Here is a 17,474-nt window from a genome sequence, read left to right on the forward strand (position 1 = left end):
AGAATAGGACGATAAATAATCGGCTAGAAAGTAATAAGGGACGATCATTTTTCGCGCGCGGGATGCAAATGATGTTTCGCCCGTTGATGAAAATTCGGCGTGTGTGCGTGTACGCAGATATCGAAGGCAGAATGAGACAAAGAGGTGAAAAGAGAAGGAAAATGAGTGTGCCAGAGGCCGCACGAAAAGACACGAGGGAAGAAGAGAAATAGAAAGAGAGAGAGAGCGAGAAAGAGAGGAAAATAAAACGGGAGAGATCGCGCGAGAGAGATCGGCGGGGTTCAAAGAGCCGACAGTGGTTAAAGAGCCTTCTTCCTCTCTCCATCTCGACACGCAGAAGTACAAGACGCAACGTTTCGAGCTGACCAGAATGGGGGGAGGCGAGGGGGTGGGAAGAGGGAGACCAGTGTTCTCGCTTTTTTCTACTACTTTTCTCCTTTCCCTTTCTCTCTCTTCCTCCCGGCCTCCCTTCGCTCTCCGCCCTTCTTCTTCCACCCCCCTCACATCGGCGCAGCAAATTTATTTCACGTTCCTGCCTTTTCTGGACCTTTCACAATATTTGGCCACGCTGCGGTATCCAGTGCTGGCGGGTACCAGTCACTAGAAGATACGGCTTTGAGCCATCCGTGATGGATGGTTCGCTCTCCAGGTTGCCACGAACTGCCGCCTCTGCTCTCTCTTCGTCATTCCGTTTCTCGCGGCCTCTTCCTCTATCCATAGGATGCTAGACGACGACGAGACCCCAGGGCCGCCGGGCTTTGAGAAAGGCGAGCCTAAAAATCGGAGAGTCCGCGGCGCGCTCTCGCAGAAAACTGCCCTTACGCGAAACGCGGGGCGGGGGTAGGGAAACGCGTGGCTCGGGCCATCTCATCGCTAGCGCAACGTGCAACCTTTTTCAAACGATCTCTTTCGCCTCTCAAGGAGTCATAAATCTTGCGGTCATCGAACTTGTAAGCGCGCGGTTCGGCGGTTTCGCATAGTTTTGACACCCGGAGTCACCGAATGCCCGAGATCAAATGCTCGCGAAACCGAAGGCATTGTCCAGGAGCGCCAAAGCATTGTCCAACGAGCCGTCCCTGGGTCGGCGGACCCTTCCAGCCGCGGGACCGTTCTCTACCGAGTTCGTGCAGGTATATAAATTCTGGTGCTATTATTGGGGTTTGCGCCTTCTCACAAGGCCCTCTGGACCCCGCGGCGGCCCCTTTGAGCTACTCTTTCCGCCTCTCTCGCCCTCGGCGCTCTCTCGCTCCCGCTTATCGTTGTTGACCCCCCTCAGCATCCCCCGCTCATCCCTCTCTTCCTCGCTCTCTCCTCGGCCGCGGCCGCCACCTCTTCCTCCTCCTCGTTCGTCGCCGGTCCGTTCTTTCCTTCTCGCCGACCATGCCACGCCGCTCCTGTCCTGTTTGTTTTTCCTCGCGTCGTCTTCCGTTTGCTAAACGCACCTTAAATTACGCGGCCGATGATAAATATTTGAGCCGTCCATTACACGAAAGGCCCACTCGGCCCGTCGTTCGGCCGGTGTTACCTTCGCTTGCTCGACATTAGGTTCCTCCGGGATATCGTGTTACCACGAAAAAGAGACAGCTGAGCTCATACGTTCGCGACACGATGCACCGATGGACCGCTCGGTCCTGTCGGCAGAAATGTGCGGGACGAAAAGGAATTTCTCGCCCGCATCGGTATTTTCCCATTCACGACGGACGGGAAAAGGCGCGGAAAGTTAATTAATCCAAGACCTGCATTTCGACCGGTCAGTACTCTCGTTTCGACATGACGTAACATTTAACGAACGTTACGCTTTACGCGTTCTTTAAATTAATTCCGATATCAAACCTTTTTAATTGGCCTGTCGGGGAGAAATTATTATTTGTCACCGCGAGCACGGATTTAATGAGGGATGTAAACACAGCGGAGTTTCGCGTCGCGGGACCTGCATTATATCAGAGTCATTAAGACGTTTAGCGTCACCGTTTGGTAATATCCGATAAGAATCGTACAGCCGGGGACAGCGAGATAAACAGATAGTCACCGTATTGTTGCGATAAAACTGATCGATAGCACGCTATTTTCGGCCCCGTATCTCAGTCCAAGTCGAGTGTCACGGTGAGGTCGTCCGGCGCGACAGAAGGAATCTTAATCGCGCGCAGGACCGCCGACAATATTCTCTCCTCCTTTATATTTTCCCACGATGATTTCAACGATCTTGCACGGCACGGCAACGCCGCGCCGTTACTTGCACCTCCGATAGCAGAATTTTATTTCCAATCCCCGCGCACACATACGCAACACGCGCCGCAGCTGGCCACGAAAGTCAAAGTGCCTCGTAACAGGATTATGAAATGTTCCGGAGTAGCGTTCCACGGATGTTTACAGCCCGCGAATACTCGTTACCTTTTATTGCCGGCAAGTTTCAGCGATTTCTGGCATTGGCTCCGTTAACGAGCGACATTTTATACTTTCATTGGCCCGTAATTCTCTCCCTTTCCGCGTAGGGCGATGCATACGGCTCGTAATTCGGCCATTGTGTTTCCGGATGCACCAGGAGGAAACCTCACGGAAAAACGAACTCGCGCCGTCGAGCGGCCGTGAAAATCTGGACCCACCGCTGCTGGAATTAACTTCGTGCGATCGTAGATCTGCCGCCGCCGCCGCATTACCTTCGTACTGGTGAGTCTTTAAATTCATTTTTCTTTGACGCATGGCAAACATTTTTTTTTTTTTTTTTTTTTTTTTTTTTTTTGCTTGATTAATATGCTTCACGATAAAATTGAATATAAATAATTTTTATTAATTATCTAATCCACGTGATTATATTAAAATCCGCACGTGGTTTGCGGCGTTGACTTACATTCTCGTTTTATATTTCTTTCCGCGAAGTCTAACGAGAGCGAGTAAGCGGAAATATCAGTACGGTTAGCGTTAGGAATTAGAAAATATTATTATCCAGACGAAAAGCTTTGCTTTCCGATTGCGTTTATATCACGCCGCGTTACGGCGTTGGGTGAACGCGAATGGGCCAGTTCCGCGTCGTCTGTGTATTCTGGAAAGATGTTTATTATCAGTAAACTGAACTTTGCCGTATGCCCCTTCTCTGCTTATCCTCCACCCCTTTCGAAGTAGGCTTAGAACCTCGTATCAGTCGTCGTTTAGCCGTGCTCGACCTCGTATATTTTACTCGCGCGATATAGTTCGCCGCTTATAATTTCACCGCTAATTAATAAGTGACGATATATGGCCCACGTGATCGGCGCCCACCGATGTCAATCGCGTTTCACGCAAAACGTATAAATGATAATCAAGGATGACGCAAATCAAGCATTTGTAATCGCAACGATTTACGCGCAGATTTGTTTTTTTCTTCACGACACATTGAAGTGCTCGATGCGATAACGTGCGGGTTAAAACGCCACTTCAAGGCATTTGTCAATTAACTGTAGTATTAAAAAAAAAAACGAGGACGGTGCGATAAGTGATAATAGAGAATTTATAGTAATTCGCAATATATATATACAATATATATTGGAGTAAACGTCGACAGTCGAGCTGTTGCAAGTTTCGCGATCTTTTCGTGAGTCTTCTCTGGAGTCATCGACTTAGGAAATTGCGTTAAAGTGAAGCACGAATAGTGATGATAGAAAAATAAATGAGAGAAAAGCAAGAGAGAGAGAGAGAGAGAGATAAGTGGAGAAGAAGAAATTGAAGAAGAGAACGAAATTCCACGGCGCTTCTTCAAGGCTATTCTCACCTCCCACACCTTGCGCGTTACTTTTGCCATAAGGCTGTCGATGCGCTCCTCGGGCGTAAAAAGAAATCACCGGGGATCTTCACAATGAGCACTATACACAACGTAAGACCTTATACAACGGGAAGATTTAAATCGAGCTAAGGAGAGAGCGCGAAAAGAAAGCGATGCATTCCGATGAAGAGAAGACCGGAGTAACGAGGTAAGACGGGCACGACGGAGAAGAAGTGCGGGTTCAATCGGCGGCGGGGTAGACGAGAAACATCGAAGAAGATGAAGCGGACAGATGGTAAATAACGAAGAAATAGTTGGCAAAAAAAAGAAAAAAAAATGACGAAGGAAAGAGAGGAAGAAGAGTGGAAAAGAAGAGTAGAAAATAAGGGCCTGATCGCGTCTAGCTGAAGAAGAAGACGAGGAAGAAAGCTAGAAGAGATTATCCTCTTTCTCGTCCTTTCTTTCATTCTCTATCTTCCTTCTCTTCTCCTTTCTTGCACTCTCTCTTTCTCTCTTTCTCTCTGTCTTTCCCCTTGCCTTTCTCTCTCTTTTTCTTCCTCTCGTCACCCGCACCTGTCTTCGTTTACCTGGTGAATGCCCCGCCCCGGCCAATAGAGGTACAGCGGCCCTCGTGACGTCAGTCTCGCGTACCAGGAGGCCTTATGTGGAGGGGCAAGATCATCCACCACCACCTTTGGAGACTACGAAAGCCTCACGGGGACCGGGGACCAGCAGCTAGCAGCAGCCAGCGGCGGTGGTCTCGCCGACCGTTTGCCGCGGGGTGGGGGCAGGAAGAGGGGTTCTCCTGGACCTGGCCAGACCAAAGAAACAACGCAGGAGTACCCACCGAAACCCATCCTGCATTTCCCACCACCGGCTCGTCCGGAAAACGTACGCTAGCTTCCGGACGTCGTTCGTCCGAGTTCAGTCAAGTGAGTCGACTCGCACGTACCTCCTCTCCAACGAAAACGGCCGCAGAAGGTTCCGCTCTGGAAAAACGGGAGTGTTGGCGCGTGCCGACGAGAATTTAAAGGGCCCCGGTGCTGGTAGAGAGACCGTCGGTTAGTCGAAGAAACGCGACTTAGAATAAATGTCCGATCGAATGCGACGGCGTCTATGATGCAGAAAGGTTCGTCCTTTGATTCGGTGTCACGACTCGAGTATCCCCTGGTGATCGCATGTTGGCTCCTAACGGTGTCCATAGGAGAAATAAAAGTAATCGTTTCCCGACTTCTCGGAAGGTTGTAATCTCGCGTTAGTTCGCCGATTGCTCGCATCCTTATCAGGTTCTCCAAAGAACCGTCGTCGGCTCTGGTCGGTCGCGCGCGGAGTTTACTAACGCAACTACAGGGATCGCATCGGTGGTAAGAGTGCGTTTACGGGGGGGTGTGTGATGCCCTGGTTATGGCTAAGCGTGAGTGAGGTCAGTGGCAAGAGGCGGAGAAGAAGAGTCGGTAGCAGAACGTCGAGCGGATTGTCACCCTCAACATCGTCGCTGCCGCCGTCGCCGCCGCCGCCGTCGTCGTCGTTCTACCAGCCGTTCTGGAGACGACGAGAGCAGTGACCGCGCAAGGTCGACCTCGAGGTAGAGGCACGCGATTATGGTGCACCATCATCATCGTCGCCCCGGCCTCCAGGCAACCCACCACTGTGCCATTAGGAGTCGCGCAGGCACATGTATCTCGCTCTTCCACGTTCTGTTGATCCTTAGCTTCTGGCTGCCCGTGCTCGAGAACGGTGGCCTTGCCTTGGCTTGCGGACCCGGCAGAGGCGCCGGCCGACGGCCGAATCTAAGAAAGCTCAGTCCCCTGGTCTTCAAACAGCATGTGCCAAATGTCAGCGAGAACACTTTACCGGCGAGTGGACTCAGCGAGGGACGCGTGTCTAGATATGATCCCAGGTTTCGAGACCTGGTGCCGAATTACAACACGGACATCGTTTTTAAGGATGAGGAAGGCACCGGCGCTGATCGTCTCATGACACAGGTAAACGAGTGCTTCTTTTCTAAAGCGGACATAGGTGCTAATAAATGAAGAATAAAATATCACTTTTTAATAAAAATTAATAACTTCTATTATTTTTATCTCATAAATTTTTTCTTTCTTTTCTTTGACTGTATAAAAAAATTCTATTAAAAATTATGATTTTTATCGTGAGATAAATTCAGAATGAAAGTGGAGTTAAGTCGTACAATAACTATTTAAAATAAATCGTCTTTGTTTATTTGCACCTTTATATGCAAGCTATTTATTATGTAATACGCGACAGATATGTTTAGAAATTAATCGCGCAAGACGCGCACGCCGGTGAATCATCCTACGAAATGACACCGTATTTACGGGGAATATTATAATCGATCGGTCGATCACGGTTGCGTTCTCATATTAATTAAAGCGACAATTGGACGTGACATTATCGAGATCGTCGGGTTTCTCGCTTCCTCTGCGGCTCGTCTGGGTGTAATATAACGAAGCACGACAAATGGAAATTTGAGGAAAATAATATAATAGCCGGAGATAATTTTATTAGATTACAGATTATTTTACATTAGCAAATATTCTTTTATAAAAATAAAATAATTAAATCGGCATTTGCAGACACCCAGCGAATAGGCACTTGTATAACGTCTTGTACATGAAAGATTTAGATAGCACATGCATAGTTATCACAAGTGATTTATTGAAACGTTTCTTCGTTACAAAATTATTTACTACAAAAGAAAAGAGCTTTCTCGCGTCGCCGCGTGGGCGAAGGAAAAGTTACAAGATGCATTTTGGGAAGCGAGCATAATTCCGACGATCTCGCGAGTGGATCTGTGTAGCAGCATGCACGCGTGTGCATCTCGGCGATGACAATTTCCGTGGTATCGATCGACCGTTACCGCACGCAGCAACGAGCGTTACTTCAACGCGTGTCACCGCACGCAGCAACGAGCGTTACTTCAACGCGTGTCACCGCACTCTGATCCGTATGACAAACTGGCTACTGTGCGTCGTTTAAACGTCGCCAGGTGATTCACGCGAAATGCTAGGCGGCCGTGATAAGCGGCTCGATCATGTTTGATTACGCTCGCATCACGCGGATAAGATCGACAGCTCACGCGCGATACTATTACGTAGCGCGATTCGCCTCTGATTTCGCAATCGCGTTTCCTCTCCGGAGTCGCCGGGGTCCCGTTTCCCGAAGTAACTCGTGCAACGAGAGACGAAAACGGTTACAGCGGCACGTCAGATTAATGGCGATTAGTTAGACGACGTTCGCGAAACGATCTTTCTCATGCAAATCGCGGACACTCGAGACTGAAAAATCATCCGCGACGCTGTGGGAACCGAACGTGAGAGAGGGACGTCCGATCGCGCCTCGCCGTCATCACCTTTAAGAAGCGACGACTATTCGAGGTTTATTTCTCTTCCATGGAGGCTCCATTAGTGCTTTATTCATGCATTTTTTATCGGTGTTTGCCTTCCACTTGGCGCCCCCGCGAAGCGTGAAACGATTCTCCTAACTCCCGCTCCGTTGTATTCCAATTTGTAAGTCGACGTCGCCGCGTCACACAAAAGGCAGCCTCGGCGCCGCGGACAGTGGTGCTTAAGCGAACAAAAACCTGAATTCCTAAAATCTTATCCAGAAACCGTCCAAGCATAATCTTGTCCGATATAATCTTAATATATACGCCGATATAATCTTAAATTGTCCGGCTAATGAGGAGAATCGCTGGGAACGTGGTGAGATAACAAACTTTTCGAAAACGTTTTCAAATGCGGCAAAATATCGTCCGTACTTCGGAAAGTACTTCTAATTACGAACAAATATCGGCCCAAGTTTAATATTAACCGTGTGTATAAAATCGGAATTTTTTTTCTTTTTTTTTAATACCGGCGCATCGTACATTTAATTAAAAATACTTGAAGAATAATTGAGAGACCGTGAAGCTCCTCTTAGACTCAGGTTTCGAGCAGAGGATGCTTACTCGCTTCAATCACGTCGCATAGCGCCATGTGTCACGATTTATGTATACTTTTGTTGTGACGTCGAAAGAAAAGAGCTCGTTATGTTCGTTCATTTTCGCTAATGTCCGACTGCGCTTTTGGACCTCGGGCCTTGCATCCTCGGTTCATTTTTAGACACCACTGCGCAGCGCCGGACCGGTTGTTGCACTGTGTAAACTTAACAGCCGAGGTGGAAATACGAAGAGTAGACTTTCCTGGCCTCGTATTTACCCGAATTTCGCAAAGAAGGGCCGCCTTTACCGGCGCGCCGGTGAAAGAACACAGGGGCCCGACGTCGAATCTATCAACGTCGCGGTGTTTTCACTTCGTTCAAACATTACCGCAAGATAGCTGCTGCCGCCACGTTATTTCCCTTTTCCGTCAGCTTATACCACGCTGCGCTTTTGAAGTGCACTACAGAGTTACAATAATCTCAGAGCGCTGATCTTTTTCCCTTTTTCTCTTCTTTTTTTTTTCTTCTTCTTTTTTCCTCGGAAAAGCGAAAGATTCTTTATGCCAAAGGGCTAACAATCGATTTCCGAACGGTTAACGAGAATGACCGAACATCCGGTCTTTGGACACTCGAAAGTTCAAAAGTCGCAAGCGGGTTGGGCATAAGAAATGGATCCGGTGAAACGTCTATTCTTTGTCCACAATAACGGTGACACTTTCCGGTTGGCGTGAAATGGTTTCGTTCGAAAGAAACGCGTTGGCCCAGAGGCACGACAAATTTTACAAGAGATACGTTGAATTTGCACGGCCCATGCCGGAACAATGGATTATATTCATTTCGCGTCTTATTTGCTACGCATCTTGCTCGCGCGTCGAAATCTCTAAAACCTCGGCGAAAGGAATCCGTCGGAATCTCACAATTACCCGCGTGTCTCGAAATAGCCGGGAATTTGTCTTTTCGCGTAATGAGCATAAAAGGATGACAGTTGGACGACGTTGCGGAGGACGATGGATTCCCGACACTTTTTGCGCGCGTAATAACGATCATAAGTTAAACCGTTTAAAGCGCAAATGAAGTAAGATATATGATTTCGCAAAACGCACCGCAGTTATCCGCTGCGATGATTAATGGGCCACGCATAATGGAGGATTTTCTTGCTCCTTATCATCTCGGGTGAATTAATTTTTAACGATTATGTAAGCAGCCAGTCGTGAAATCCTTGTGGCATTTATTATAAATGTAGAATAGTACCTTCCGCCAAAAAAAAAAAAAAAAAAAAAAAAAAAAAAAGATAATAAATTTGTACCTCGCGTTTAGCGCTAGATGCGGTTGCGACATTTTACACTTTTGTTTGTGAAAGTTACAGGTAACGTTATTGCAAATAGAAAGTCCGTTTACCCTCGAATGAAGTGCACTAGCCGATACTTGAGAAAAAAAAAAAAAAGAAGACGGAAAATTAATAAACTCGGTTCATATCTAATTGATTAGAAATCAGTCGTTGTTTCAAGAGCGGCGGATTTAAAATCGCACTAAGAGGCGGTAAAAGATGCGCGCAAAGAAGGTCGAGGGTGGTCGAACTCGAGCCAGGGAGTAACAAATCGCCGATAACTCTCGCCCTACGTCCGTCTGTCCGCCTCGTCCTGCCGATCGTCTCCGTGATCGCGCGCGGCGAGCAGGAGCGCCCGGCCGCGTGGAATAAATAGGGAGAAAAAGCGCGTACCGCGCGCCGGCTCTAAGTGATTGTGGGTAGTTTTATGGCGGCCATAACCGGTGTTTGGTTTAGCGCGTTAAAGCTCCCCCAATTACGGCAAATAAACCTAATAGCCGCGCTTCTCGTTCTCGCTGTCCTCTTCGCTCCCCGCCCGGTCGTCGTTCTATCTCACACGAGTCTCACCTCGATTTCGTCCTCGTCGACCCTTTTTTTCTCCCCCTTTCTATCCTTCTTTTTCTGCCTTTCCACCTTTTTCTTTTTTCTCTCCTCGATCTTCTTTTCTCTGCGTTGTAACGTTTATCACGTTTGCTAGCAAATCATCAGCGCGACAAGGATTTATCCGTCGCGCGGAGACGAGCCGGTCCCGATAAGCGGTATCACCCCCCCATCGGAGCTCGCGCGCGCTGCTTCGAGGAAGTCGCGATAAGGCCGGACGCTAAATTGCGCGTGTTCGCGACACCCGTACAATCCCCCCGATTCAGAATAGTCGTGAACGGCCGCCGCGGTGAGATCGAGGCGATTGCAATGAGTGCCGTGGCGCATGTTGAGCCTCCGGTCGCCCGCGGTGACTTGCAGTCGGTGTCCAATGACGGTCGATGATCAGCCGGGTAATACGATAAGCGCACGTGGCGGCACGTGATACGCTTCGAATGGTCGCGAAGCTCGCAGGATCGGATTCGCGAGCTGCTTGTCTCCTCGATCTTCCTTCCCGCTGCCGATGCAGTAAGAAATCTTCCGCTCCGATACGCTCCCCCCAAATTAACGGGAAATATAAATAATGCAAGACGACACTGAAAATCTAGCATATTAATTTAATTTTTATTTTTTATTTTCTTTTTTACAGAAATTTAATTATTTTTTAGACTTTGGTTAATTATTTTAGGCTGATATGACACTCGTGGATTCGTTCGCGTATCTTTCTTTCTTCTCTCTAGAACACCCGTTGAAAATCAATCGCCAGTCGCGGTGATCAATTGGCTAACGCGATAATCGACGATGTTGGTGAGCGATAAACAGTTTCGCTTTCCCGCGCGACATTATCCCCGCGAACGTGTCGGGTAAGAAAAAAAGTGCGCTGATTACAGAGCTCGGGGATCGGCCCACACAGGCGTGCGAATTCGAATAATAATTCACTCGGCAGCGGGGGAAAAAAAGCGGCCGGGAAAATTAAGCATTCATCATACTGATACCGGTTAAAATATCCCGCAGCCCCCGCAAAAATTTACGACGTGCGTTCGCGTACAAATGATCGCACGTCTTGGGAATTTATTTATTGGCTAGACCAACGAATAGGCCGCTATTTGCTGGCGGACAATAGCGGCGATTTACGCGCAGCTGGCTCCGTTGTCGCAATATGTTCCGAGTTATTGGCACAATGCAACTTTTCAATACGTATACGTATATTATTATCCAACGTACGTAGCGCCTTCGAACGTGCGTAAAAAATATTTCCAAACGTGTTCTAAATAGGCGAAAGCCAACTGAGGCGCCGCGTTCGCCATTCTCCGCTTCCCTCTTATCGATAAGAATGAGCTGAGTACGCGATCCTTCGTCTCGGTCTTTTGCTGGTTTTTTTTTTTTTTTTTTTTTTTTTTCGAGATCCCCGCCGAGACAGAGAAGGCCCGCGATCGACAAACACAAATGTGCTCCAGCTTTCGCAACCGCGGTACGCAACCGTGGTGCATCCTCCGCGTGTCCGATGTTACTTATTGCCGGCTGTCCGTGGCGGGCTTTAATACTAATGTGAGCGCGGGATTAGCGCGGCCTTAACGTTCCTCTCGAGAGGGCTACCCGGCCTCTCGCGCGCCGTTATCTTCGCACAGGCATAACCTCGTAAATCCACGAGCATTTGTTTCCCGCGCGTCCAGATGCCGAGGTTACCTCCGTTAACCCCGATGCGATCGGTCATGTCTTTACAGCGACAAATCGCTCCCTCTCCTCCCGTCTCCCTCAGGTCCCTCTTCTTTCCTCCTCGTCTACTCGACGTCAGTCGAGACGTTTTGAAACGAGCACGCTCGTGTTTTTTAATATCTTTACGACCACTCGTTAATTCTCTTTCGCGGAAAAAAAAAGAAAAAAAAAAACTGCAGTTTTTTTCTTAATAATGATACGCAATTATCTTGATTTTTTAATAATGCTTATCGCGATTAAAATAGTATTTAAAACTATTGAGAAGAATATGAGGTTAAACCCGTCGAGTTTCAATTGAAGTCCCATTGGCATAAAATAATTTTATATTGCGTGTGCAGCCAGTCATAGATCCGCCTAGCGAGGTGCGATCTTTCAAAAGGAACAGCTTCGACTGTTGCAGCGCGTCTCGTATTTCCGTTCCGCTTCTATCGTCATCATCATAGTTATTATCACCTTGCTATTCTAATGGAACTCATCAGGATTCATTCGTTACAATGCATACAGGCTCGGGGCGGGACCCGTTAACAGAATGTGTCATCAGGGTTCGCCTACGCCTCGGAATATCCTTCCGCGCGTTATTTGCTAGAAAAGACATGGGTACACACGAATTAAATTGCATTGTACGACTTAATTCGGATGAGTGGCATCGAGCGGCGTTCGAATAGAATTAATAAGGAATTAATAAACACTTCGACTCGGAATAATTAGAATTTTATTATCAAGTTGATCGACATCGTTAATCGAATACATTGCTTCTTACTGAATTTTAATAAAAAACACCGATGAGAATCTTAAGGATTTTTTGCGAACTTTTCTGTGAACAATACGAAGCTGCAAACGGCAGATCGGGATTGCGTACGAGCAGCAAAGGGAACAGCGGGGAGCAAGAGCCGTGGCTCTTTCTTTCTCGCGCGCGGTATTCGATTATGTGTGGGATAATGCGGCGACAACGAGGAGGAAAGAGAGAAAGAGAGGGATGAAGAGCGACGGTGAAACAGCGGGGAGAGAATGAAGGAGATGGGGAAGAGAGAGAAAGAGAGAAGCGAGGGAAAAGGGTGAGGAGAAGAGAAAAGCGCTCGAAGAAGAGAGAGAAAGACGTAATCTGGTTGGTCCACCGAGTTTCAACGGGGAAAGGATGAAGGAAGGGCCGAGGGCCTTCCAAGCGGCCGCCATAATGCATCGTGAGAAGTGTGCAAGGGGTCAAGCGGGTCAAAGGAACGTCATGGCGTTACTCGTCCTTATGGCGGGCTTACTCCGCGCCTCGAATGCCCCACGACGCCGTCACATATGACGTCGGCATCCTGACGGTATCCGACTCTAGGACGACTTCATCGTCCGATCATGTCGAAGGGTGAATCGTAAAAATGGCTACACGATCGCGGTCGCGTTGGGACGCGCTAAACGGGCGGATAGATCAACGGGAGATGGGACGAACCGTATGTACATTCACGCGGGTAATTAAACGTATCTCGGACAGTCTCGTCTCAATAGCTGCTGGACAGAAACTCTGGATAAACTCGATCGACCGTCGGTGCCTCCGTTCGACGAATGTCTCTCAAATAACGCTACGGAATCTGTCGCGGGGCAAGAGTCACCGCGCTCGCGAAATCGATCGACCCCGGCCGCAATTGTCAGAATAATTCGCCGCGCGAAGATGAAAATTTCACGAAACACGGGATGCAACGGTGCTGTAAAGTGATCTTGCCGACCACTTCCTTCACTCGCCGTGAGTAAGGATCCGATGACCAGTTTGAGGTCGACGATGACCGACGTGGGAAAGGATCGTCATCGCCTGGTCTTCCCCCGGTCTTCCCGCCTCTCATTTTTTTTCTTTCTCTCTTTCTTCTTTCCCCCGTGTTCCTTCGTCGCGCACGTCAACTCCGTATAACTTATCGACTTATTGCGCTCTTTAGCGTCCGCAGCAAAAGGCTAATATTACCGTTTTATAAGGGAAAAATTGCGCGTCGCGCTTTGTCTCGAGTCGCGCTACCAGTAGTCGAGGAATTAATCCGCGTGCCTTGTTAGCGGCACGAAACACGAGCGCACGGTTAATAAATAAATAACTGCAATGCGCGGGACGCAGCTATTGTGCATTGTATAAGAAGACGCACAGCTCTCTCAGCGGGTCTTAGTGTTTCTCGTATCTGTCGCCGTGTATATTAACGCAGGGATACCTGCGAGTGCGTCCAACGATTCTACAGGCACACGCAGAAACGCACCTCTATAATTTATGTTCTGAAAGGAGAAATTTTATTAAAAGAAAAAAAAATAATACTAATAAAATAAGGAGAGAGATAAAAAGTCGTTTCCTCAATTTTGTTTAATGGACGTTAGCAGCGCGCGTCTCGTTAATTCTTTTCTATACAAGTTTCCGCGATTTGCAGTTAATATTCTCGCATTTTACTCGACTCGCGACGGCACGCCGCGGCGGTCAGGACGACATTTAATGACGCATTTGCGGTCCAGGGTAATTAATCGCGGCCGACTGCGCGACTTATTTTCTGCGCGACGTATTTTACTGCCGTCAGCTTTACGACGATGTCGTACATTTATCGGGGGGAGGCCATAATCGCGGCTTCTGCGCCTCCAAGAGGAACGTCGCGGGCTCACGTCATTCTTCCGGTTCGCAACGTGCCGCGGGAGAGACCCCGCGGTCTACAAAGTATGGAAGTTACTTCGCCGTGCCGCGCGGCAAAAATATTTTATCCAGCTGTATATCGATCCGTGGGGAACAAACGTTGAAATACCGCTTGGTAACTTTGTACGCGGCGGAACGCGTTTCTGCCGGGCGAATTTCCCGCTGCAGTGCGCCCGTTTGATCTTTGCAGCACCCTGTAGCGGTTTGATCGCGACCACGCTTTATGGCTCGCGCGTGTTCGGCGTAGGTGGGCAAGTAGGAACATGGGGCGAACAACGCGCTTATTCAAATACATACAATTAATTTCCATAGGACGACAACAATGGCCTCCGCGGCGTGTAATCGTCCCTGCCGATACGGTCCCTGCCGGTGCATGCCTCGCGTTTTGTGAGATCGCTCGCGATGACGGGACCCCTTGAGCACGCAATGCCAGTATTCAATCTTTTTTTTTTATTTATTATCTTGTGCTCGCAGCATCGCCCTTCTTTTCGTGGTAATAAGTAATTCGCGCGACGTCTTGTGAAACTTTGCATAACCGTGAATTGAAAAATGAGTAACGCTAGTGACTCTTGATTTTTGATCGGATATAAGTGGACGCCAGTCAGATCCGCAATTTTTGCAAAAGTCCGCAAAGCAGCCTTTTCCGCTGTACCTAGCCATGCTTTTTCGAGTTCAGGCGCCAACGTTCACGCGGTCGGGATAATACACCGCGTAATAATCGTTAATTTGTAATGACGCTTCCTTTTGCATCTCGGTATAATTAGCCGCACGTTCGAGAAGCCGGTCGAGAGGAGAAGAAAGCGACACGATAGACCGAAACGAGATGGAGGAGAAGAAGGGAGAGAGCGGCGGCAAGCTGTGAATGGCTGCGCCCTTCAGGTGGAACAGTCGGAGGGGCGGAGGGCTACGAAGCGGGGCAGTTAATTAATGGGGCGGCAACTGGCCACTTCCCTAACCTTAGACATGCTTTTTCCTTTTACCTTTGTTTCCCCCGGCGGCAATATTTTCCACAGTTTTCAATCTCCGCGAGGAGTCTCGTTTGTCTTTCCTCGAGAATAGGGCTCGAAATCAAGATGCAATCGAGGTTACTTTATTGTTTAATATTACAAACATTTTTACGCGACAGCGACAAAAAAATTAACCTCCTTATTCTCCAATCTTTCCATAACTTTACAATCTTTTATTAAACCGCGTGTACTTTTGGGTAGAGGAAAATTGCAGTTTGACTAAATTACCAATAAAAGTCTTTTTTTTATTATTTAAAATCATTTATTTAAAATCATTTTCAAACTTAACATTAATTGTTTTTTTAATTTTCATACTTTTGGATTTGGCTTCAGAAATTTCTCTTCATCTCCGCCGGGAGAATTAGATTGCTGCAATTTGACTCGAGCCGACAACATGGAGCGGGACGTTGGATTTGCAAACTTCTCCCGCAGCTTTCTTCATCTTTCCCTCGTTCGTTTTCACCTCCCGTCTTCTTCCCACGTTGATTTCGCTTACGGTAGACCGGTTCTCCGCTCCCGAAGCAATAATAAATTTCGCAAGAAGATCGAAGTGCCAATCACGATCGGCGAGATACGAATGGGAGTACGAAGCACGTGTCGAATCTGCCGTTTTTACCGGCGCCTTTACTTCATATACTTTACACCGTGTATCAGCCTCCGATCTTCAATCCCTTCTCCGTTTCTATCTTCTTCTTCATCGCGCTACGACCGGTTTTGCGGCCATCATCCACATTGCCATAATAAACTTCGCGAAAGATTCCGAGTATCGATCGTGATGGAAAACGGAAGTATTAAATCTACAGTGTTCCCCGACTCTCTCCTTTCATCTGGACATCGCGTACCAATATCCGCCCGTGGCTTGCGTCACTTTGTATCTGCCTCTCGGCGTCGTCGCCATAATTGACAACTGATTTCACCGTTCGTGAACCGTACAGCAGAACGGGAAAATATTTCCAATCGTTTTTTTATAAATTCCTTTTTGATTTCGTGCAAATGGAAAACTTTGAATCTTGCTGTGCCATCAAATTTTCGTTAGAATTAAGGAGCGACTCGCAATGTGAATTCTCAACGCTCGAGTTTTTTTTTCTTTATTCTTTTTTTTTTTCTTTTTTTTTTTTTGAACGTTGCTGCCTTATCGTCCTTCTTCGCGGATCCTTACTGAATTTTCGGGAATGTCAGGGAATGCGCGCAAACCGGTTATGCACCCCCTCGGTATCAATCGCGAGCCATCAATCACCGATGCGGCGCGGCGGCATTACATTGACGTCGCGCCGATCGTCGACGCCGATTATTCGACATAAATCTGCCCTGCATGCGAATTACGAGGCAGAAGCGTAAAATTATGCGTCGAAATTACGATTTTGTCGGACACAATTAACCAACGCGGCCGGATCATCGTCGTTACACGCGCGATTTATGTCGCTCCTTTTTACATGTCCGCAGACACGCCGCGGGTGCTTCGAGGTAACATCACCAAATTGCAGACGCGAAACCCTTCGCGGCAAATTAACGTGCATCTCTTCCCCGTTCATTCGTCTTTGTATGAATATTCCGCGGCGATCGAGGGAGGGAAGAATAAAAAAAGAAAGAAAGAAAAAAGAAAAAGAAAAAAGAAATTATACCGGTGGAAATCGTAATCCGATATCGTCAAAATTGTTTTTGGTTTTTCGTGCTCCGTCGCTCATCAGGTTTCATCTATCATCGATTTCTCGTGGCCACGCGCATTTCTGGGTTAGCGCACCCAAGATACGGCTTCTCTCGGACCTCGAGGGGAAAAAATATCTGTTCCCTTTGTGTCGGGCCGTGTCAAAACATCCGCGCGATGGGCGGTTAAAGGCCCGTAGCCGCGAGATTTTCACTCTTGATGGTACATGAAGAACGCATTTCCCCGTCTCGAAAACGCCGAGCATCCGGTACGATCAGGGCTTAGATCCACGATAACGCCTGAGTGATTCTGATGGCTGGCAATTTGTCGTGAAGTCGGCGTCGCAGCCGCCGTACGTTATCAAATTCCTTATCGCCGCCTGATCTGATACCGGCTGAGATTTATTGCGCGCTAACACGGCATGAAAACAAATGTTAATAAAGGAAACAATCGATCGTATCGGCGAGCGCAGTCACGTCCGGCCGCGCCTCGCTTTTCGCGAGAATCTTCAAAGGCCGTAGGCTCGTGCGCAAAAATTTACGCGCGCGAGATACGGTCGGTCACGTTAGTTGATATCTCTTGCTATCAACGATCGGAATCGGCTCTAGCGATTAAGTGGAGAAGCCTTGTCACCGGTCGTAAGATCGTCCACTTTGCCTCACTACATTTTATTTTCTATCGCGCGACAAACGAGATGTCGACAAACGGAACGATGTCTGTAACGAAAGATTATGTAAAAAATTTATCTCGAGATCAGAATTTTATTTTCGAACTGTGTAACAAAAATTCGTATAAAAAATTCATGAAATTTTAGCGTCTAACGATCGGCATATACCTTTTGGTATTATCGAATCAAATGCCGTGAATACGTGGCGTTCACTTTC

At 47.9% G+C, this 17,474-nt stretch overlaps 1 protein-coding gene across 1 annotated transcript in view; it reads left to right on the forward strand.

Moving 5' to 3' along the window:
- The first annotated feature begins 2,750 nt into the window (after nt 1–2,750).
- The window catches only part of Hh (hedgehog signaling protein), a 34,887-nt gene continuing 20,163 nt past the window's right edge, over nt 2,751–17,474 (forward strand). Inside the window, exon 1 of the mRNA XM_070668817.1 lies at nt 2,751–5,721. Coding sequence (XP_070524918.1) covers nt 5,338–5,721 — 384 coding nt within the window. The 5' untranslated portion in view covers nt 2,751–5,337. The remainder of the gene's footprint in view (nt 5,722–17,474) is intronic.

The sequence above is a fragment of the Cardiocondyla obscurior genome, linkage group LG18 (genome assembly GCF_019399895.1).
Source record: "Cardiocondyla obscurior isolate alpha-2009 linkage group LG18, Cobs3.1, whole genome shotgun sequence".
Taxonomy (NCBI): domain Eukaryota; kingdom Metazoa; phylum Arthropoda; class Insecta; order Hymenoptera; family Formicidae; genus Cardiocondyla; species Cardiocondyla obscurior.